Source organism: Rhinolophus sinicus, linkage group LG15 (assembly GCF_036562045.2).
Source record: "Rhinolophus sinicus isolate RSC01 linkage group LG15, ASM3656204v1, whole genome shotgun sequence".
NCBI lineage: Eukaryota > Metazoa > Chordata > Mammalia > Chiroptera > Rhinolophidae > Rhinolophus > Rhinolophus sinicus.
Genome location: NC_133764.1, coordinates 15,833,834 through 15,857,148, shown reverse-complemented (window position 1 = coordinate 15,857,148; position 23,315 = coordinate 15,833,834). Strand labels below are relative to the sequence as shown.

Sequence of the window (23,315 nt, the reverse complement as noted above, 5' to 3'; positions counted from 1 at the left end):
TTCTTTCTGGCAATCTTGAAAATTAGCATCTCATTTTTTCAAAGAACGCAAAGCCATACCAGTTCTGAAAATCATCAACCTTTCCCTCCTTCCTGGCAGTGGCAGCAAATGGATCTCAGTTTAAAATCTCTGAAAGACGGCCTGTGGACTCACAGGCTAAAGGCAATATAATCCTCTGATAGAGCGAACTGCCAAATTAGATGCGTCTAAGAGCCAAAGGGGATGTTAATTTCTTAAGGCATTTCCATTGACTCAGATTTCCCTCTGTCTACACAGGTGGCAGACGACAGTTCTGAAAAAAAAAAAATTAAAAAGACGAAAGAAGAAAACGGTAGCGTCTGTGCCAGGTTCCGTGCTCCTTGTCTTCTGTGCACGTGACCTGGGAGGGGGTGGTAGCCTGTTCAGAGTCTTATTTCAGGACGCAGGGAAAATGAAGGATAATGGTTCCAGTTAATGATGCACAAAAATACAGAGACAGCATCATTGGTTCTGCTGAATCTTCTAGGTGCGCTCAGTGGCTTGTTTTGCAGACTTTGAGTTACTAAAGAAGACCACTACAAGAACTTTGACCTAATAGTTTCGGTGCTTGGTTCGGAAACGCCGGTAAGGGTAGATTGAATGCAGACATTTTTGGGTGATTAGTTCTGTTTTTAATCCACACACACCTTGGAATGGAAAAGTAGCCACCATTTTATTTTAAAGAGCGTCTAGGGACAGTGCCAGAATCTTTCTTGCAGGACATTTTCTGATGAGCCAGGTAGTAAAAGTATTTTAATGTTTTTAAAAAATAAAATCTTAACCTTTTGTAGGTCTTAGGATTCTTCCGATTACAAAATGCTCTTCTCCCTGTGGAATCAATTACCAGAGATTAGATATCAAATATTAGAGTTTGTGTTGAGAATGGACTTGCTCGATGGAGTGAATGCTTCAGAAGAACCTTTTTAACTCTAGAAAATTAATTATATTACATTGTCTTGACTTTCGTACATTGTTATAACAAGCAAAAATATTCCAGCCTGAAAAAAAAATCTGGCAGACAGTTTATTTTTCTTTAAGACTGAAATGTAAGATAGTATGCGTCTTATTTGTTTGTTGGAAGAAAAAAGTGGTACCTTCAGCAGAGATACTAGGTCGTTCTGTTAGCATGCCAGCTTGAGAATAAGAGAGAAGTGGAGATAGAAACCCTTTCTCTGAGAAGGGATCATGCATTTCTTCAGACCTTAGCTTGGCCCTTTTGGCCTTTCTTAGCTGAATGTCTTGTGTCTTAGGGTGTTTGGCAAAACACGGTGGTTATAATTCCATTTAACGTATCACTGTAACATAACATGACATGACTGACGAGATCACAGAATTCTGTGTAAGGCATGCGCAGAAAGGTCAGTCCTTTCTGCTGGGCAGTTGCCTGCAGAGGCCGCTGGAGTGCTTTTTTACACCATGAGCCAATATTTTTTAGAAGGCGTCAGTGGGTTTAGAATTCACTGACTCCTTGTAGCTTCATGGGCACTAGACGCCGTATTAGCCAGATAGATAACAGTTGCAGGAATTGTGATGCTGTGTTTTTGAACCTCTGCTTTGAGTGGTGCCTGGAAGTCAAGGAACGCCGTGGGTGTCAGCGCTGCCCCTCTCTGAGAAGTGCTCCGTGGTACTTTTATCAGTTGGCAAGTATTTGTCTAGTTCCCGCTGTGCTCTAGCTTGAGTTCGATGCTATAGGTGAGGTGACCGTATGGTTTATCACCACGGTCACTTTTGAGAGTGAGAAGGAGCTATTTATTAATAGTTCTGCTGACACAGTTGTCATAAACTGGGCCTATCATTGTGGCAACGAGTGTGGACGATTACTGGAACTCTAATGGATAGAAGAAGGCCATGCATGTGCTTGGTCCACACTCTGAAGGAATCTTTTAGCCCAGTTAGAGAGCTAATCTTTACATAATAAACAGTCCAGGAACGTTATTTAAAAAGTCCTTATTTTCTCTAATTGTCCCGTTACTCCCACCACCTACCAAATCAACTTCTGTTGTATCAACCCACCATAGGCATGTGCAAGCATCTCTCATCTTTCAAAATCGCCCCCTTTACCGCATCCATTGCCCCATTTTTCTTGTTTTATAGCAAAAACTTCTTGAGAAAATATACCAGGGGTCAGCAAACTTTTTCTGCTTAAGGGCCCGTTAGTAAATATTTTAGACTTTATAAGGGCCGTATGTTCTCCTACAACTCATCTCTGCTGTGGGGTGAGAAAGTAGCCACAGACAGGGCCTAAACGAATGGGATTGGTGTGTTCCACGCAAACATTCTTTACAAAAACAGGTGGCAGACTGGATTTGGCCCACGGGCCACCGTTTGCTGGGTCCTGCTCTGTACTTACTGTCTCCACTTCATCACGTCGTCCCTGCTGAACCGGCTCTTGTGAAGGTCACCGGCGACTTCCCTGCTCTCAAATTCAGTGGCAGCTCCATCCTAATCTTACAACCTAAGACATAGTGGCTCTTTTCCTCCACCTTTCAACACTTGTTTGGCTTCTGGGACACCACAGTCCCCATTTTTCTCTCATGTCACTGCGGGGTGTTCTCTTGCATCTTTTCTCCCTCCTTCTTTTCTTCTAGACTTGTGAACATTGGCATGCCTGGGCCGTTTTCTTTCTCTTCCCTTCTTATTCCTTCTCTGCTCTCTTCCCAGATGACTTCTTCCAGTCCTGCAGAGTTAAATAGCATCCCCAACCTGATGACTTCTAAATTTAAGTCTAGCCCGCCGCTCTCAGACTCACATGTCCAACTTGGTCTCCACCTGATCTCAGATAGACGGTGCACCCTAACATACTGAGATGCGAACTCTTGATTTTCAGTCCCACCACCACCCCCTACACACACCTGCCTAGTAACCTGTTCCTTCCCCTGGCTTTTCGAGCTCAGTAAATGGAATAATTCACTGGCTTTTCAAACCCAAATCTAAGCGTACTCTTTGATTCTTCCCTTTCCCTCATCATCCACATCCAGTCCACCAGTAAGTGAGTCCTGCAGATTATATCTTCTTATCAATCCCAAATCGCTCCCCTTCTTCCCATCACCACTCGCCACCTAGTCTAGACCTTCACCATCTCTCACCTAGACATCTGGAGCAGCTTCCTAATAGGTCTTTCTCTCCTGATTGCACTCCTGTCTCTGTATGGCCCCTTCCCCCCACAGCAGCCAGGGTGGCCTTTTACACATGTAAACTCCTGCCAGTCCCTTGTTAAAAAGCTCTTCAGTGGCTTCTCATTGCACTTAGAACAAAATCCCCATGCTTTTAAGCAGGCTTTTGAGAGCCTTTATTCTCCAGTTTCTGCCTCCTCCTCCAAATTATTTCTGAACACTTCCCACTCCAATACCACCCTGCCATCCACTGCCTTCCCTTTTGGTCCTTCCAAACACCAAGGTCCTTTCTGTATCAGGGTCTTTTATGTGCTGTTCTCTCCAGTTGGAGTTCTCTTACTCTACATCTGCAAATCCTGACTCTTCCTCATCCTACAGATCTCAGTTCGTTTGTTCTTTCTCAGGAGACCTTCTATAACCATCATTCCGGGTACTCTCATCACATTGCCTAATTCCTTCATTGCACCTGTCACACTCTGAGATTATCTGATTGATTGATTGATTGATTGATTGATTGTCTTCCCAATACTCCTCCGCCTGCCACTTCTCAAAGTTACGTTCCTTGAGGAGAGGGACCATGTCTGTCTTGTCTACCATTGGATTCTCAGTGCTTAGAATATGCCTGGTACATGGAAAACAATAAATATTTGTTCAGCAATTGAAGGAGTGAATTAATGAAATACTGACTAATATAACTGCCACCAGAAGTCAGAGTAACAGCTTAGATATAGGTGTTTTTCAGTTACAAGAAGGTCCGTGTTGCTGGAAAGTGAGAATTTATTTATGATAGAGTATGGATTTGAAAAATAGCACATTCTTTAGTACCTGCCACTCTTATAGCTGTTATTTTAAAACACTTTGGCCCAAATAGTAAGTTATGAAGTTGTGACCTCCTTCAGAAAGACATCTTGGACTGCCCTTTCTTCTCTCTCTGTCTTCCTACCAAACAAGCCCCGATCGCCAGTGGTCTCTCTGGGTTCCCACAATGCACTGTACATATCTTTATCATATCTCAGTGTTCTTAGGGTTTATTAGCCTATCTTTCTACCTTTCTGTAAACTTCTTGAGAGCAGGAATTATGTTTTTTATCCCTGTATCTCCAGTGTAGTGTTTGTTGATTGAATAAAATGGATATTAAAATTGGTTCTAGTTCTTGAGAAATATAGCCAAAGAAAAAATGACTCTAGAGTTATCTCAGAAGGAAAATTTGTAATCTAGTGTTTAAAAATATATCTGAAATAATCTAAAAATACATAGTTTATTAAGAGACCATCATTGAAAAGTATCTTTCTTAAACTGAGAGGGGAGGGAATATATGGAGGGCTTTTGAGGTAGATGAAGTTCTTCTGGGAAAAAACAAACAAACAAACAAACAAACAAAAAAATATATATATATATATAAAACTCTATAATTTATCATAATTTACTATTATGGCTGCAACTTTACAAAATTTGATGGCATGGCAAGTGACAAAATTTTTCTTGTCTAATTTCCTAGGTTCATTAACCCAGCATTTTTTTCCCAGTATGTGAAGATTGCATAACTGAATTGTGTTTTGCTTTAAAAAAGGTTTGCAGTTGAACTGCTGGCACAGCCATAACCACTATGGCTAATGTATTGCCTGACTATCCCTGAGCGCAAAGATGGAGTGTGTGTCTGTGTGTGTGTACATCGTGATTGACTGGTTATAAATTCAACTTAATAAACGTGTACTGAATACTTACTGTATTATCCTCACACTACTCTAGGTATCGGGGCATCACAATGAGTGAGACGTGTCCTTGCCCTCTGGGATCGCATAGTGCAACCAAAAGATAGAACCACAAAAACGTATTACAAATGTTAAGTATACGTAAAGGACCATGGGCACCCACATGGTGAATGAATTGATTGTACTGTGTGGCTCGTTTATGTTTATGGGAGAGAGTGTTGGAAGGAAAGAGGAAGTCGGGGGAAAGGATGGAGAAGAAACAGCACTTGAACTAGCCCATAGGAAACAACAAAGATTTGCACGCAATCAGTGGAGCATTTGAAGGTTCACTCCTTTTGGTTATAAACAGATATCTGATCGTTTATTCCTTATCATTTTTATTTTGTTAGAACTTGATTTGTCATAATATGAAATCCAAGGTTGTATGTTATAGCAGTAAGCAGTGCTCAAAAGAATTTGGTATCTGGTATTGAGGAGGTGAATATTAGAAACATGGAGAGAATTTTTTAAATTTATTTTTAATTATCGCTGACATACAGTATTGTATTAATTTCAGGTGTACAACAGTGAATAGACATTTATATACCTTATGAAGTGACCACCATGATAAGTCTAGTATCCATCTGTCACCATACATAGTTGTTATGATATTATTGACTATATTCCCTATGCTGTACATTACACCGCCGTGACTTATAACTGGTAGTTTGTACCTCTTAATCCCCTTCACTTTTTTTATTCATCCCCTCCCACGCCCTCCCCTCTAGCAACCATCAGTTCTGTGTTTATGAGTCTGTTTCTGTTTTGTTTTGTTTCTTAGAGTCTGCTTATAAAGTGAAATCATATGGTATTCATCTTTCTCTGTCCGAGTTATTTCACTTAGCATAATACCTTCTAGGTCTGTCCATGTTGTCGCAAATGGCAAGATTTCATTCTTTTTCATAGCTGAGTAATACTCCAGTGTGTGTATGTACCACTGCTGCTTTATCCATTCAGCTATCAATAGACACTTAGGTTGCTTCGTATCTTGACTACTGTAAATAGTGCTGCAATGAACATAGGGGTGTATATATCTTTCCAAATTAATGTTTTAGTTTCCTTTGGATAAATACCCAGGAGTGGAATTGCTGGGTCATGAGGTGGTTCTATTTTTAATTTTCTGAGGAACATTCCTACTGTTTTCCACAGTGGCTGCACCAGTTTATAATCCCACCAACAGTACAGGAGGGTTCCCTTTTCTCCACATCCCTACTAACATTTACTCTCTGTTGTCTTTGATAGCAGCCGTTCTGACAGGTGTGAGGTGACAGCTCATGGGGGTTTTGATTGGCATTTCCCTGATAATCAGTGATGAGGAATGGGGAGGTGGAATGATTGTGTTTGGATTCACTCGGGGAGTAGCTGAGAATAGGAAGTGTCACCGTGGGCAGGTTGAGAGGTTGTGTGTGAGAGGCACATGTTGTCACAGGAGAACAGTACAGCAGGGGTTCCAAAACAATGTATACACACGACTTGTATTCATCTTTTGTTATCGGTATATATTGAGTATTACAATTTTAATAGAGTATTTTCCTTTCTTAAAATTTGTATGCATTTTTTTGGCACCCTCTGTATATGTATATGTTTATCTATACACATATACATAAAGGCATTTGCTCAGGTTGGCCATATATCTGGAAATAAACCTAATATTCATGCAGCTTTTTACACCAATTATGTCACTAAATTTTCTCAACGACCCTGGAAGGAGGTGCCATCATCACTGCAGTTCAGACAAAGAAGCTGATGCCCAGAAGGTCCAGCTAGTGTGTGACCGTGGAGGCAGGCGGCAGACAGAGGGTTTTCTCATGACACCACGGCTGTCTCAGGGGTACCAAGTCCCGGAGTGAGAAAGACAGGATGGGAGGAAGCTCAGTGGAAACAGTTGTGAGGCAAAAATGGGAGGCATCTCTTTGGGGTGGAATGGGACTGAGAGGAGCTGCCCAGTGTGACCCAATTCTATTCTATTGCCCCTTTTCCTACTCTGCAGGTAAATTAATTTGTGGCTGTGGTAGCAAAGCCAGCTGTTGTTCCAAGACCAAACTTTCCGATGATTAAAATGTCTGTGTCCCGGTGGCAGAAATTACAAGTAGAAAGCTCCTTTGCTCACAAACCTTTGTAGATACAAGTAAAAAGATCCCGCAGAGCAAATGCACGCTGCCCCAGGAGGTGGTGTGAGCAGCTGCTTGAATGGTGTCACCTCAGACTTGGCAGCACACGGGCTAAGGAACGGCTTCTTCAGGAGCTTCTGGACCTTCATGGCAGAAGCCATAACATAGTCACATGCCACAGCTTAGCCTCCTTGTCGCCACATGTGAAACCCCTGTAAATCCTGGTGGTGAAAGACATAAAAGAAAGCCATGTTTGGAATTGAGCCACACGCAGGGCAGGGAGTTGCAGAATAAGAAAGAATTCCCCGTATCAGAAGAAGTGGACAGCTCGGGAAACCTGGGAAGGGAAGGGAGATACAGTCCCTCCATCTAAACAAGAAGGAATTTCCGGCAGAGGAAAGCAACTTAAGTTTGCTTTTGGAGGATTATTTCCTTTTTTAAGCAAAAAAGTATGTGAGTTCTTAGTCTAGAGGTAGCTCTTCCATGGGGTACAGCTGACTGCAGAGGTTCACATACTTTTGTCAGGGCTTTGTCATTCTCCCTTCATCTCAGCTGCACTTTCCTCTTTCATCTGTGATGGTGTCCGTCTCAAGGCGGCTGGCTGTTTTTCTGTGCAGGCCGAGATGGCCACACACAGCTCTAGAGTTACATTGGCCTTATCATTACATTTGTAAATGGCTGTGAGGCCTGATCAGGACAGGCCACTCTTAAATCCAAAGTAAATAAAGTGCTTCGGACGGAACGAAGCGTGAGTTCTTCTGTTGGCTGCTGCATCGTTCATAAGTACATGTGTTCTACATGTGTGTGGCTTTTGTGCCCTCCCGAATCCCTGAATATTGCTTCCCCTACTCGCAGACGCTACTGTGGGTTGTAATACTTCTAATGCGTGGCATCCATCTTTATAGGTTTTTATCTCAGTGGAAACATTTGGCTCACTGTTCAAGTGTCCCTTTCTAACTTCATCTCGTTGGTTTCCAGATGGGGCACTGTAAACGTCTGTAAGCCTTGCCACAGTGCTGGAGTCTCTGTGCACAGTTGCGAGTTTTTTGAAGGCACAAGTCTTCTGGAACTTCCAAAATTCAGATCTCCCCTTTCCCCCTGACTTAGAGCCTCCTCTGTCTTTCTGCAGGTGTTGAAGGTTACTGCACACGCGGGCGCGCGCATACACGCATGTGCATAGCCTGTTTATCTGTTGTCATCAATACGTGTGGTAATCACGGAGATGGAGGGAAATAGTTTACTTTTTAAATTAAAACTTTATGATGCATATTGGCAAGAATCCTGTGTATTTGCCTGTATCCAAATGCTGGACTCTGTCTCTACTACTTTGGTCCAGTAAAGTTGTCAGCATAAGTGCAATGAATCAAGAGGGCTTTATTAATTTTCTTCTGAGGCTGGACTTGATTACAGTGTAGGGACTGGTGCTGTCTTGTTTTTCATTTATTTCTCTTATTCTAGGCACTTGAAGAGGCCCAGAAAGCAATTCAGCAACTTTTTGGCAAAATCAAAGATATCAAAGACAAAGCAGAAAAATCCGAGCAAATGGTGAGTTCAGGTTTCTTCCTAACTGTTGCACCAGAAGAGGAAGTTAGCATCTCATCCGGTCATATTAACGGGCTTTTACTCCCACTGGCTGCCAACCACAGCACCCACATCTCTAAAGCCAGCCCTGGGAGTACATTCTCCGTCAGTTCAGGAGGAGCTGCTAGAAATGAGTGACTCACCAAACCTGCCGCCCTGCATTGGCAGCCCTTGTGTTTAAATAGGGAAAGTCGTCTTCTCCTTTTCCCCCAAATAGTTTCCTAGTCCTTTTGGATTCCTTTCTCTAGCATTTGTTCATATCACATATTTTAGATCACGCATAGTACTAGCCTTATGTTCGTTGCTCAATGAAGGGAAGGCATTATTAAGATATATGATGCATAACTTAGTGTCACAGGAAAACCGGAACTGGATCTGGGAGGTGGGATGTAGCCTGCTTGTGATGTGAGCTTATGGTTTTGATTAAGTTCTCCTCCTACAAATCTGTTTCCTCCCGTGATGTACTGGGAAGGCCCCACTGCTGACCAGGAATCCAGCCTCACCCACTCGTACTCCGTGGGAAGCACTGTGAAATGCCAGCTTCTGGGCTCCCATTCTGACTGCGTAATGTACTGCCTCTGAATTCCAGTTTCTTCAACTGTAAACAAAACATCTAGCTCAAAGGGTTGTAAGAATTAAACGTAAGAACACCGAGCATAGTACGAGGCTCGTGTTAGTTCAATGAATGGAAACCATTAGGAATGTCATTTTTTTCCCCCTCCTTTTTTTGGTTACAAAAATCCTTGCAGATTTGTGGGTGACGAGCTGAGCTGTGTAAGTCATAATCTTTATGAGTGCGCACAGGGTGGTCAAACTGAAAACTCGGGTTGCATGAACTTAACTTACTATCGGGTTTTTCACTTTTAATGGAAGGTATATCTTTCCAGTGCCTAGAGTGTTTGAGCCTGATACCCAGGGCACGTTCTTCCTTCCAGGTATCAAAGAACCCGGGAAACCAAGTTGCTCTTCAGAAAGTTTCTTGGTTGACATGGACTCAGGCAGTTAGTGGAAGATTTCCCGTACCCGTAGGTGTTAATGAAGTTGGAGAATTTTTCCCACTTCACTACTGAGTGCATTTTTCTAGAGACTGAAATATACCTGTGTTCCCAGATACAGAGTTTCTTCCTCTTGGACCTGCCAGGTCAACACTGGTGGAATTTTACTCCTCCAATTCCCTTCTCACTCCCTGAAAGCTGAGCCTCTCCTCTTTTGACATTACGTGTTAAGCTTATGTGCTGGGGGTTCCGTTTTAGTCTTCTTAAAATTTGAGAGAAAGGCTTTCTGTTCTGGAGATCGGGCAGTAAACAAACCCTAGTTCCATGAATAAAGACCATCCCAATAGAATTAGTCCACTAATACCATGCATTCTGTGCTGGGCCTAGTAGGCCCACAGTCAGAAGGTGTCCTTTCTGACCTTGTTCAAGACGAGTGGCACCGTACTTGGCTCCTGGACCTGCAGGCTCCATGCTTAGTTGCTATGAGGATCACTCCTTTTGGGGAGGAAAAAAAAAGTCCGTTTCATTCTCACAACTGAGGATTCTGCAGCCCTGGGTAAAGTCTTCCGGGAAAAGGCCAAATTAAATTTAAATGGGCTGATTGGAAATGATTGTGATTGTATATTGTGCGAAAGCCTGTGTTTTCCCCAAGGGCTAACCTGAGGGGTTTTTTTACTTGCTTCATGTGCATTATTTTCCTGTGGAGCTACTTGCAGATGGGTGTACATCGTTAACCTTCCTCCTTTTTCTCCTGTGGTTTTCAATATTTAGGTTAAAGAAATCACCCGTGATATTAAGCAGCTGGATCACGCCAAACGCCACCTGACCACCTCGATCACGACGCTGAACCACCTGCACATGTTGGCAGGGGGCGTCGACTCCCTGGAGTAAGCGGTGTCACCTTTCTCTTTTGGGTTCACAGGAAGTGAATGTGTCACGTATAGAGAATGGCATCATAGGTGTATTTACTTCTCAGCCAGGAGAGTCCCACCATCCTGCGCCACTTTCTGCAAATCCATCTCCAATGTTCAGTCACCAGATTTGCTTTGTGCTCCCTGGTGTTCGAAACCTAACAAACACCTGAAACTTTGAAGTGAGGTACAAGAGAGTCTGAAGGGGCCCCAGAAAGGATGTGGAGAATGACTCTAAGAATACAGGCCATTTACACGTGGTAGATCTCTGCCATTGAGGCCCACAAGCCGATTCATAAACCCTCCCAACGGCCTTGGCCTTGGCCTTGGCAAGTTTTCCTGCTTGTGTTGGGCTGAGTTGCACTCCCATTGAATGTACCATATGGAAACAGATCTCTGATGTATCACTCAACCCACTTTTTTTTTTAACCCACTTTTTCAAATACAGTAGCTTCCTGTTTGGTTTATGGAGGACCTATAGAGAATGATACATGAGGACATGAGAAATAGTATTAAAAGGAAGAGCTGGTTATTTCCCGCAAAGAGGGAGCCCAGGGGCCTCCTGTATCAGCAAGATTCTGACGTGCCAGTTTGCTTCTGTGGTCTGTCTGCGGCTGAGAAACACCCTGCCCCTGCCTCAGTGTAATCTCAGGTGTGGACAGAGAAAGACCATCTTCACAGAAATTTAGCCCCAAAGTTGGGGGAGAAAGAGGACTGACTCGTTCTTGATGTGTCCCAGGCACTGGTTGCATGATGCTTCCGTGACCCCTGGTCCATTCTGCGAGGAGCGATCAGAGAGAGCAGCAGACCAGTGGGAGAGCAATTCCCTTGTCCCTTCCTCCACATGCCCGGGGTTTTCCACAAACTATCCAAGCAGCCTGTGATAGCAACGTCATACCTTGGCTAGACCTTGATCCTGTCTTTTAAAATACCTCTTAAGGGAAGTAATAAATTATACTTTTAATTTAAAAGCCCAACCCTAATGAAATATTTAGACCTAATGGTTTGTCCTTCCTTGCTGTGTGTAACTATTGATTTTATCAGCATCCTTTTATTTATGCTTCATTAACCTTAGCAGTAGGGAAAGTAGACATATCTGACACAGAGTTGCTTAACATTGGCTGAAAACCCACAAATGTAGTTAACCTGTAAATGCATACAAATGCCCTTTGTTGGATCCCAGGAGGATGTGTTTGGTTTGCCCATAAACTAATCCTCAAGTAGTAACATCCTTCCCCTGTTGTCTGTCAAAAGTCTGCTAATCCCATAATATCCAACCCAAATCCCAAATCCATCGTCTTCCCAGATTTCCCATCCCCCCACCCAATGAGAATCTATCCCTCAGACATTCTTTTGTACTTCCCATAGCACATAACTAGTGCTTCTGTTTAGAACTCAGTTCATCCTACTTGGTATTAGTTAGATATGTACTTGTTGCTCTCTCCCTTACCGAGTGATGTCACCTTGAGGATTTGGACCAGGTCTTCCCCGCCTCCCCCCACCCCGCCCCGCCACTGCACAGCACCATACTTATTCAGTGCTCAGTAAATGCTTGATAAGCTGAGTTGTCTGTTTCAGAGCTCAGAGTAGGTTCTTCCACATCTCTGTCTTGTGTCCTTACTGTTTTTCTAGAGTTCTCAACTTCTTATTTCCTTGTAGAGCCATGACCAGGCGAAGACAGTATGGAGAAGTTGCTAACCTTCTTCAGGGTGTAATGAATGTTCTGGAGCACTTCCACAAGTACATGGGAATTCCACAGATCCGGCAGCTTTCTGAAAGGTAAAATGTTATTGGAGAAAATGATCTTCCCTTTTAAGAAAAGATGGTGCCGAGAAGTGCTTTAGCTCTTTGCTTAGTGTATCCATTATACAATCTAATTATAATGAGTTAGGTCAGATGTCGTCTGATCTGACTGTATGATACAGATGTCCTGTCCACCACACTTTTCCCAACTCCTGATTCTGTCTTCTAAAGCTGCCTACGTCCGTTGCTGGCCTGCCATCAGTGGAGTGGCAGCTGGCGAGTTGTGTATCTGGACAACTCTCAATTGTCCACATTTGTGAGGGAAACCATTCCAGTTGTCTATTTTCTTGTAAAAAACCACCACACGACTCAGAGTTTCTAGTCTGCCACTTCTTTTCTTGCCTGGTTCTGTATTTTTATTAAAACATTTTCATTACTTCTAAGGATCTGGGGCAGGAAGGGGAGATTGCAATATGTGCTCAGTGTGCCATCTTACAGTGGAAATGCCAAAGGACTATTAAGGAATGTTGGAACAGAGCTTGGCAGAACACTAGGGAAATCACCACCCTTCCCCTCATCCTTCCTAAGAGCTTCACACTTAGAGATGGCTAATCGCCATATCACACTGGGGGTGGGAAGCAGCTAAGAGAGCAAATGAACAAGGCTTTATGAGTTGCAAGAAAGAAGGAAGCTTGGATGGAGAAGGCAGACTTGCTCTCAGTACCCTCACGATAATCCACAGTTGATCTGTTTTTCCCATTCATTTATTCTATCCTTCATTTACCTAAGAGATACTTACTATGCACCTCTATATTCTAGACCCCATGTTGGAGTACTGAAGGCACAAAAGTAAAAAAATACACATTCTCTACCCTCAAGGAGTTCACCATTTTTGTGTAGAGAAGAGACACACTAATAGAAAGTTTCAGTATAGCATGGATATAGCAAAACTGGTATTTGCTGTACAAGGCATGGCAGGATCTTAGAAGAGGAATTGATAGACTCACCCTTCAGGGGCTGAGGGTAGCGTCACAGAAGAATTCAGTTTCAATCTGATCTTAAAAGAATGTATAAGATCTTAACCACCAAGACAAGAAGGTTGGCGGAGCAGAAGAGCGAGAACATCATGGTACTTTGGGAGGTGATGGAGAGTGACAGGCTGCATAGGTAGGTAGGGTCAGATTTAACATGCCTTGCTAAAGAATGTATCCTTTATTTGGTGGACAGTGAAAGATTTAAGCAGAGAGGGGCATGATCTCATTTGTATTCTGTGAAAGTCTGGTGATGACAGGTACCAGAGACTGGCGGTTGAGACTATGTTTTAGACTAGAAAAGGTGAGAACCTTACCGAGACAGCGACCCTAAGGCAAAGGAGCTGGATTGAGCGTAGGTTACCAGTTGGTCGTGTGTGATGGGGATTGTTGATGGCAGGAATGTGGCAGAACTGAATTTGATTTCTAAACAAGCAAGGTAGATACACACAAAAGATTGCACTCTTTTCAGACTCTTTTTAACGTTTTTTCAAAGAGGTGGTGTTATAAATGTGAAGAAACCTCGTGACCCCTGTTGTAATGACATCCCCCTAAAAAAGAAAAATCTGACATTCTGTCAATGTATTTCAGTGCCCCAAACGTTCGTTATCATGCAGGATTGCTGCAAACCCAGGAGGACTGACTTTTCTTCTAGTTCGTTGCACAACCTCTATTTGCAAAAATTTTGTGTAGGTTATTAAGAGTGTATGCTATTAAATAACTAAAAATAACACGAGAAGAAACCTTGTTTTCAGTTCTTGACTACAGTTGTTTTTCAAGAGGTATTAAAAGTTTGAGGAAAGTCCAGACTTCTTGTTTTTAGCACCATTTCTGGTGATTTTCCTCCCTGATGTTTACACAGCGATGGTAGAACCATCTGGAAATAATAGAAATAGATGTTTGTTTGGGGGGAGGGGAGAGGGCAGGAGAGTTACACCCTATGCATTGCTTCAGTTTCTCTCATTTAATAGCTTGCTGTCTATAAATTGTAGAAATCATGCAAAAGGTTGCATTCTGAAATCTTCGCCTGTACATTTGAAATATGAAGTTAATGGACCTTGATTTGAAAATAGCTATTTTTTTCCAACTACCCTTCTGGAAAATGCTTAAACATTAATGTAGCGTTGAAGGAAAGATTTTTTTTCTTTAATATTATCTTTACATTTCAAATCCTCCTGACTTAAGAATATCCATGAAAGCAAATGTTTCTCGTAATCAGTCAGTATGTCCTGCGAAAGAATGGAAGATTCTTGTATTCACTTGAAACCCATGAAACCCTTGAATTAAAAACTGTGTTTCAGGGCTATTTCTAATCTCGTATGTGAGAGATACTTGGCAGGTTGGGATCACATGGTACAGTGATAAAAGTAAAGTAGAGAACGAAAAGGCCTGATTAGCTGTGTGACTCTGACAAGTTTTCTGAAAGAATTGTTACAAAAGTGTAAGGGTTGTACTTGATGATCTCAGAAGCATCCTCCGGAGTCACTCGAAGATTCTGGGTTGAGATTATAGAGCCTGTCTATTTGGAAATGGAGCGTCTTAGACTCCTCTGACTGACCATTCTTTCCAGGACAGACTGTGTATTTGGGAGTTCAGTTTATTGTGAACTGTTACGGATATTTCCTTTGGGACTGTCCTTCACAAGGGAATAGAAGCACTGGGGTTATTTTATCCACAAATGTCTAAATAATTTTCATAATTTGCTGTCCCTCTGCTCCTACCCCTTGTGAAAATTGGTAACACATTTAGGAAAGGGCACCTTTAAACAGCACTTAGTCATATGGCATGGAGGATGCTAGAAGCCAGTTGGTTGACCGTCCTTTCTGGGCTGCACAGTGACTCATTTGCTAAGCGTGATGAACATTTTGTTGCCAGGAGGCCAACCTTATTTGGATGCCAGGAGGAATTTTTATTTACTGTGCTACTCTCTATTAGTTGTGGATTAATTGTCATAAGAATGACAAGGAAATCTTGGTAGTTCAACCTGTGTATATGCTCTACTAACCAAGTCTCAGTCGCTCCATCTCTTTACAGTTAGGAATTTACTTTTCATTGTTAGAAGAGAAAGGAATATAAAGGAGGGAAGCTAAAAATAGCTTCTTCGAAGCAATGAACTTGTTTCTAGGATCCTGTTTAGGCAACTGATTGTACAGACTGCTATTCACATCTCACCCGGAAAAGACATGGAATCATGGTTTGGATTTGTAGCTACCACCATGAGTGTCAGTAGGGGAATGGTTGCTCTTTCATCCGAGTCACTGACAGACCCTTCAGAAACTGGAAACATTTATGTGCAGAAACTTATTTTTCTGCTCCAACATTACTTTCACATCCGACTTGGCGTCACCTGTAAAGATGGCTGCTTCCAGCTAGCACTGTAATGGGGGGGTTGTAGAATGATCCGTACTGGCGAGGATACTGAAGGGCATCTCGTACAGGTCTCCATCCCCACCCACCCTCTTATTTCGCAGCTGTTCTTAGCTATAACCCACATAGGGGAAATGAAGTACTCATGATTCCACATAGCTCAGGAGAGGCACAGCTAAGTCTAGACTATCTCAAGAGGTGACTTTGAAAATGGATGGGAGAAGATGGCAAGGTGGTCTGCAAATCCCAGTCTGGTACTTCGCTCTCTCTTCCGCACGCTGGACGTACCAAGCCTCTGACTGACTTTCAGGCACCTCAATTTCCAACCGAGCCAGAAGATGGAGTTAAGGGATGGTGGGCTAAGTGGGGTGACAGAGGCAGAGCTGGGACCTAAGTATCACTGAGATGCTCAGGAGCCCCGAGAATGTGACTGTGAGTGACCCTGGCCGGGTGCAGGCCTTGTCCTTCAGGCGTTGTCGCGGGGGCTTAGGAGGGAACGTGCTATCTGTGTGCTGCCAGGAGGAGAGCAGGAGCAGAGGGGCCTGACGCCCTGGAGCTGTCTTGTGACCTGGCTCAGGGCAGACTGTCTGCCTGGCCCACTGTGTAGAGTCACAAGACTTACAAGATACGATTTTACAAAAGCTTATTCTTTTCTTTCCTATCAGAAGAAATGTTTCCCATTGTGTATTGGGCAGCTCTAGATGGATGGTCCTGATTCTGATTTGGGGGCTAATGCCGTAATAATAGCCTTATCTCGGTCATTCCTAGCCCCTTGACAACTGACTAAAAAGGCTGCAAACCCACCTATCAGAGTGGTTTTAAACGTTTTGAAGATAGTGGGAAAACCCTGGAAAGTATTTGAAATAGAACATAATTATAACTGTGCCACAGAAAAATCAGACTGTTTTGGGTCCCGCCTATTCCCCCATTTAAAAAAAAAAAAAAACTCAGTAGGTTGCTAGGCACTGCCTAGTAGCCAGAGAAATTGTGGTTTTGAGCCGTTCACTATTTCTAGGACTTCATAAAGTTAATTCCAAAGTAACAGGGTGGAGACCTAGGAAGGGAGAACACTATTTTATGGTGCTTTGAGCAAAGATAAAATTTGCTTCAGGCTCAGGGCAGTTGAGCAGCAGCCTCAGAGCTCCTCTGCTCTGCACTGGGGCTCTGTTGGGGCTGGCTAGTGCGGGGCGTGTGGCTGATGCCGGGCGTGCTGGGGTGCGGGGCGTGCGGCTAGTGCGGGGTGTGCAGGGTATGTGGCTTGTGTGGGGCATGCGGCTGGTGCGGGGCGTGCTGCTGGTGGAGGACGCGGGTATAGCAGGGTCCTTTCCCATCCCAGCTGCTTTTCCTTTCCCTTCCATTTAAGCTGAAAGGTATTTATCGAGCTCCTAGTGTGCATGCAAGCGACCGTGTTCACTACTGACCTCCCCTTTCTAACTGCTGCTCCTTGTTGTCCTAACTCGGTCTTTGTAATTACACTCTTCCCAAGTGAACCTCCATCTTCATTCAGAGGCTTTCACTGTCAATTAGCAGTTCATTTGATCCTTTGGGCCTTTTTCCTTTTCACCTGAGGAAACATTCTTTTTGTTCATTTGTTAAAACTTAGGATCCTGAGGTTGATTTCTGGGTTGGAAAAAAAACCAGCTCTGCCCTCCCATTCTTTACTCCCAGGAGTGGGAGAGCAGTTATACCCATAATCCAAAATGGCTTGATATTTGATTTGGGCATTATACAGCATTTTCCCACAGTATAACTACCCCCTAATGACATTTTGTAAAGGTTAACATATACTATCTCACGATAGGCGTGTGATAGAGAAAATCCATCGTGAGAATAAATTGGCTACGTGGTCCTGGCCGTGGTCCTGGTCAGAAACGGGCTTCCAGCTATTAGGCTGGTGCAAAAGTAATTGTGGTTTAAAAAGTTAAAAATGATTGCAAAGACCGCAATTACTTTTGCACCAACTAAATAGTTTGTGACCTCTCTTATCTAGCCACCCCTCCCTCTGCCTGGAGATCTCTAAAGACTCCACCAGTTCTGACCCCTATAGATCTTTATTTGTGGATGATTGAAAATTACCCCAGGCAGTGATATGTTCTCTTTTCCCTACAGGGTGAAGGCTGCCCAGACTGAGTTAGGGCAGCAAATCCTGGCCGATTTTGAAGAAGCATTTCCTTCCCAGGGAACCAAGGTATTGTTTTGCATTTTCTCTCCAGTCTTTAGATATTATCCCCATTCTTACCTAATTCACATTCACTACAGTTACTATTTCCGTTTATCATTCCAAAAGTGTTTGCTGGCAGCCCTAAGTCTGTTTGCCAAAGGTTCAGGGTAAGAGACCATCCTTGATTTTAAATATCCCAAAGCAATGTTGATTCCTCATCTGTGTTCTCTCAGCATCAAAAAGTGAGGATTTGTTTTCAGTCTAATTTAATGTGTGTCAAACCTAATCTCTTGTCTGCCCAGTAAATTCCTTTTTTCTCATGGCTGTGTTTACAAAAGAAATCTTCAAGCTGCAGTGTTTTTTAGGATTGTTACATAACTTATTGGTTACAGTTTGGTGAAAAGACAACTGGGAGGAAAGTCCACAGGCTTATGTAACTTGGAGGGACATGGGTAGGAGACTCGTTTTTTAATGATCAGAGACCTGTTCTTTGGAATTAATCCCTTTTGCTCTCACTGGTAGCATAGCTGTTTGTGTTGTGTCTGGGAAGCCCACAGTATTTCACTTGTGAGCTATTGGTTACACCTCTCATGTAACAAGCTTTGCCTCACTTGGCTGTCATTGTGCATGGTTAACTGCTTTTAGCTTTGTCCTTTAAATTGTAGCAGACGTAATCTTAATGCTTTGCATGTGTTGGGGAGGGAATAACCTTCAGAAGCTTTTTTTCTCTATTATTTGAGCTACTTCAAGAGAAAGAATTGTCTAACGTAGAGGTGAGCTAGCTGAAGTATACACGCGCAAGCAGCATTCCTCACTGAACTTGGTGGGTGGAGATGGCGGATATATATGTTCATTTACAGAGCCAAGGAACGTTTCCTGGATCTGCTGTATAATTCAATAACTGGAAATATCTTAATCGTTTTTCTTTGTGCTCCATAAAAGAAACTTAAGAAGTAGTGGGGGTAGCTGCTCTGGCTTTGTAGATTATGACTTTCTCTCGGAAACCTGCTCCTGATTTTAATGTCTGCCCATATTGTGGCTGTCTTCTGGGAATCATGTTGTATTTGTAAAGCATGTTTCTTTGAGGACTTCATATCCTTATTCATTTGGTATAACTGTGGAGAGTGGATGTTGGAAAGCCATTCTGTGAAAAGGGATTGTAAGGTAGTCACAAATTGTAAGCACCAGACTCTTCTTAGTCCAGGATCTGCTTTACTCCATACTCTACTGTCCATCCCAGTTTCTAGAACTTTCAGGAAGATGTGGATGAAGCCCAGTTTCATTATTTAGGAGAAACTAACCGTGACCTACATTACATCTTTTTCCCAGAGCCCACCAGGCAGATGAAGTTAAAATGGTTTTCTTTAACAACTCGCTTCCCTTTTCTCTGACTGGGTGACAGTGGTTTTTTGTGTGTGTTTTTTCAGTTGTTTTTTTCCCCTCTTTAATGGCTATTGACTTTTCTTAAAGGTTTTGTGCTACTATTTCTATTTCACAAATGGAACTCATAGTATTAAAAAAAAAACTTATCCACTGTAACCTATGAAGTTTTTTGTTGTTATTTTGTTTTAATTTTATTGGGGAATATTGGGGAACAGTGTGTGTCTCCAGGGCCCAACAGCTCCAAGTCGTTGTCCTTCAGTCTAGTTGTGCAGGGCGCGGCTCAGCTCCAAGTCCAGTTGCCATTTTCAATCTTAGTTGCAGGGGGTGCATCCCACCATCCCTTGTGGGAGTCGAACCGGCAACCTTGTGGTTGAGAGCCCGCGCTCCAGCCAACTGAGCCATCTGGCCACCCGGGAGCTGAGCGGCAGCTCATTGACTTCATTCTAGATGCGAGGACGCAACTTGCTGGCCCATATGGGAATCGAGCCAGTAGCCCCATTGCCCAGAGCTCGCGCTCTAACCATCTGAGCCACCCGTCTGCCCCCTGAAGTTCTATTTAAATGAAAAAATACGAACCCATGAGCCCATGAGTTTTGGCTTCTGTGGTTTCTGTATCAGATCAAACACTTTCGTCTGGAAGCAAGAGCTGAGTAGTCCTTGTGCTCAGTAGGTGACCTGACAGCCACTCAGCATGGAGTTAGTCAGCATTTTAACAGTTTAGCTCAAAGGCAGCTTAGGTAACACCTGTGCAACACTTGAATTTCAGTTGAGATGGATAAATTGGACAGACTTGACCAAAACAAAACACAAAGATTTGGAAGAACCTTACTTATCACCTAGTTAAAGTCGGCTATTTTTCAGACAATGTTCAATAACTGCAGCAAAGCTGCATGGCTGTTTAGCCAAGCCAAGAGTAGATTCCAAGTATTCTTTTTACTATAATCCAGCCAGCCAGCCATGTTCATTCAGTGAGTTACTATATAAAGAAAAGTTCAGTGAGATTGAATTGCTTTCGATAATAACAAAGGCCTTCCCATTTTGATGTATCAATACAGCCCCTCCATGTCTTTCTACTGTTCTTTTTAGGTAAAGGGGCTGATACCGTACTATTTCACCTTTGGCTGCATATCTGGGTGTTTGAAACAAGCCTGGTGGTTTGGAACCTGGTTTTAGGTTTTAAATGCCACCATACTGTTTGACACAAATGTAGCACCTTAAGAAAAGGACCCTGAGGTCGGAATCGGGAAAGGGGCACATATGAGTGAGACTGGGATCATTCTGACTCTTAGGGCTCTTCCACAAAGTGTTTCAGTGTCAGTGTTCAGAAAGCAGAATTCCCTATGTTCGTTACTGGCCCTGTCTTCCAAAATGTCTCATTGCTGATTCACAGAGTAGCTTTCATCCTGGCTACTGCAGACTAGCTTAATGATTCTCTCATCGAGGAACACGAAACTGAAATATCCATCTGACACAGCAGAAGAATGAGTGTCAGGGGAGTGGGAGTAATAATAATTCCAAGAGCGGAACAAGAAGTAGCAGCTGTCAGAGGCCATGAGATTTAGAGGTTGTTTCTGGCTTTTGAACTGGTGTGTGTTGTTTGTTTTAACAGAGGCCCGGAGGACCCAGCAATGTCCTTCGAGATGCATGTCTGGTTGCTAATATTTTGGACCCCAGAATCAAACAGGATATCATCAAAAAGTTTATTAAACAGCATCTGTCAGAGTATCTAGTACTTTTTCAAGAAAACCAAGATGTAAGTATTGACCAAGTGAGATCAGATGTTACATTTGAATTGTGTTGAAAATTGAATGCTCTCAAGTCTACTAATTTTCAGTTTATTGGTATTACTGTCTTAAAGTGTTCATTGTTGAACCGTGAATCCTAAAGGCTAACTTTACAAGTTCAGGGTTCTTAACCATTTTGGGGTCACTGACCCATTGGAGACATTAATGAGAGCTACAGGTCTTCTCCCCAGGAAAAGGCACCTTTGCAGAATACTTTGCAGACAGTTTCAGGAAATTTATAGACCTCTGAAGCCCAATCATGGGCCCCAGAGTAAGAACTTCCGGATCAAGTAGAAAAAGCAGCCTAGGTTCTTTAAAACCATGACAAATAGAGAGTTTGGTTGTGTTTTTCTTGGTTCTGTGCTTTTGCTGTTTCCTTAAACTGTCAGCACTACTAAGTACTGGGGTGGATTTTGTTCCCTGGTTTCCTAAGGTTGCCTGGCTGGACAAAATCGACAGACGCTATGCCTGGATCAAACGCCAGCTTGTGGACTATGAGGAGAAATACGGCCGAATGTTTCCACGTGAGTGGTACATGACCGAGAGGATTGCAGTCGAATTTTGCCACATCACAAGGTAGCATCCACTTTCTGCTGGTTTTGGTGTTAATTGAAATCAGTCCCCCTCTCAGTTCCATGTTGTCTTATGGATTGAAATCACTTCCTGACGCCACCAGATGATGGATAGTACCCTCATACCCAATTACCACCCCACACGCTGCACCCATCTTTGCTCCAGAACTTTCTTTTGGCCTGGCCCTTTCCTTGAATAACCTGCCTTCTTGACCTCACCAAGTCAAGACTCATCAACCGAATTTACTTGTATTGATTCATCACCCCACATTTTCCCCTATGTCTGAATCACATATATCAGTTTGCAGAGTATACATCCATCAACATTTTGCTTTTCTGACTTGATAGATAGCTCCACAGGGACAGGGGTAGTATCTACTTCAGTGACATAATAGACCATCAGGAAATATTTGTTGAACAAAATTTCCCACCCCTAATATAGTATTTATAGTCTTTGGATAGTTAATAATATTGGCGCCTCAGTGTTCTCAGCATTTTAAAGACCTTCACTCATTCATCCTGTCTTCAGTGTCCGTGAGTGTGGCCCAGGGCCAGATAGTCCCTTGTTACCTAAGAATTAAAGCCCAAGAAGGTTAGATCAGTGTATCTTACTATGGCAATGCTAAAGCCAGAGTCCCATTTTTTTTATTTTTCACTTGCAGCTCTACCACAATAGTAGTGGTAACTGGGTTTTATTAGTTGTATATTCCTTTCTAATAGTGCACAATTACATTAATTCCTGGTGAATAAAGAAAAGTTCCATATCTAAGTGTAACTCAGCCACCTTAAAGTAATTCATGATAGTCGTCTTTCTTAAAACCAGAGAGAATACAGTCAAGTTGCATGCTTTAGGCACGTTGTGGCAGGGGTGAGAATGTTTTAAGGGATATTGGCTGTTTGGTTTTTTCTAATAGATTTTATTTTTTAGAGCAACTTTATTTTTTTTTAATTGAATGTGGTTTTTTTTTTTTGTTTTAAATTTTATTGGGGAATATTGGGGGACAGTGTGTTTCTCCAGGGCCCAACAACTCCAAGTCATTGTCCTTCAATGTAGTTATGGAGGGCACAGCTCAGCTCCAAGTCCAGTCATCGTGTTCAATCTTCGTTGCAGGCTGCGCAGCCCACCATCCCATGCGGGAATCGAACTGGCAACCTTGTTGTTGAGAGCTCACTCTAACCAACTGAGCCATCTGTCCGCCCCTTTTTTAGAGCAATTTTAGATTCACTGTGAAAGTGAGAGGAGGATGCAGAGATTTCCCATATGCCCTTGCCCTGCACACACACAGCCTCCCCAGTTATCAGCATCCCCACCAGAGTGTACATGTGTTAAATCGGTGATCCTACACTGACACGTTATCACCCAGAGTCCATAGTTTACATTCAGGTTTACTCTTCGTATTGTACCTTCTATGCGTCTGTTCTTTTAAGAAATACATTTGCTACCATAGATTTAGATAACCTTTTAGTGTTGATTCAAGGTCAGTTCTGGTTGTCACTTTTCTAAGTCCTGATTAGCAAAGAAAGAGCGAATTCCTTGAGGAATTAATAAGCAGTGTTCGTTAGCCGGTAGTTCAGTGACTTGCAAACTGACTCCTCAGGAGACTGGAAGTTCTAAAGCCAACAAACCTGCTACTGTGTCAGCTAATGGCAGCGTTGCTGCTAAGCTTCATTGTTTGAATCTTGGCTAAAATCCTACAGATACATAATTCTCAAATAAACTCAGAAGATCTTTGTTTGATTTTGTCATTTATTTGTGGGGGAAGATGATCATTGCTCAGTACTCACCGAGAGCTG

At 42.8% G+C, this 23,315-nt stretch overlaps 1 protein-coding gene across 1 annotated transcript in view; it reads left to right on the top strand.

Annotated features, from left to right (window-relative positions):
• Window positions 1-23,315, top strand: part of VPS53 (VPS53 subunit of GARP complex) — a 134,491-nt gene that overhangs the window by 27,891 nt on the left and 83,285 nt on the right. Inside the window, exons 5-10 of the mRNA XM_074319960.1 lie at window positions 8,452-8,538; window positions 10,341-10,456; window positions 12,140-12,259; window positions 17,731-17,809; window positions 20,775-20,918; window positions 21,383-21,525. Of these exons, the coding sequence (XP_074176061.1) occupies window positions 8,452-8,538; window positions 10,341-10,456; window positions 12,140-12,259; window positions 17,731-17,809; window positions 20,775-20,918; window positions 21,383-21,525 (689 nt within the window). The remainder of the gene's footprint in view (window positions 1-8,451; window positions 8,539-10,340; window positions 10,457-12,139; window positions 12,260-17,730; window positions 17,810-20,774; window positions 20,919-21,382; window positions 21,526-23,315) is intronic.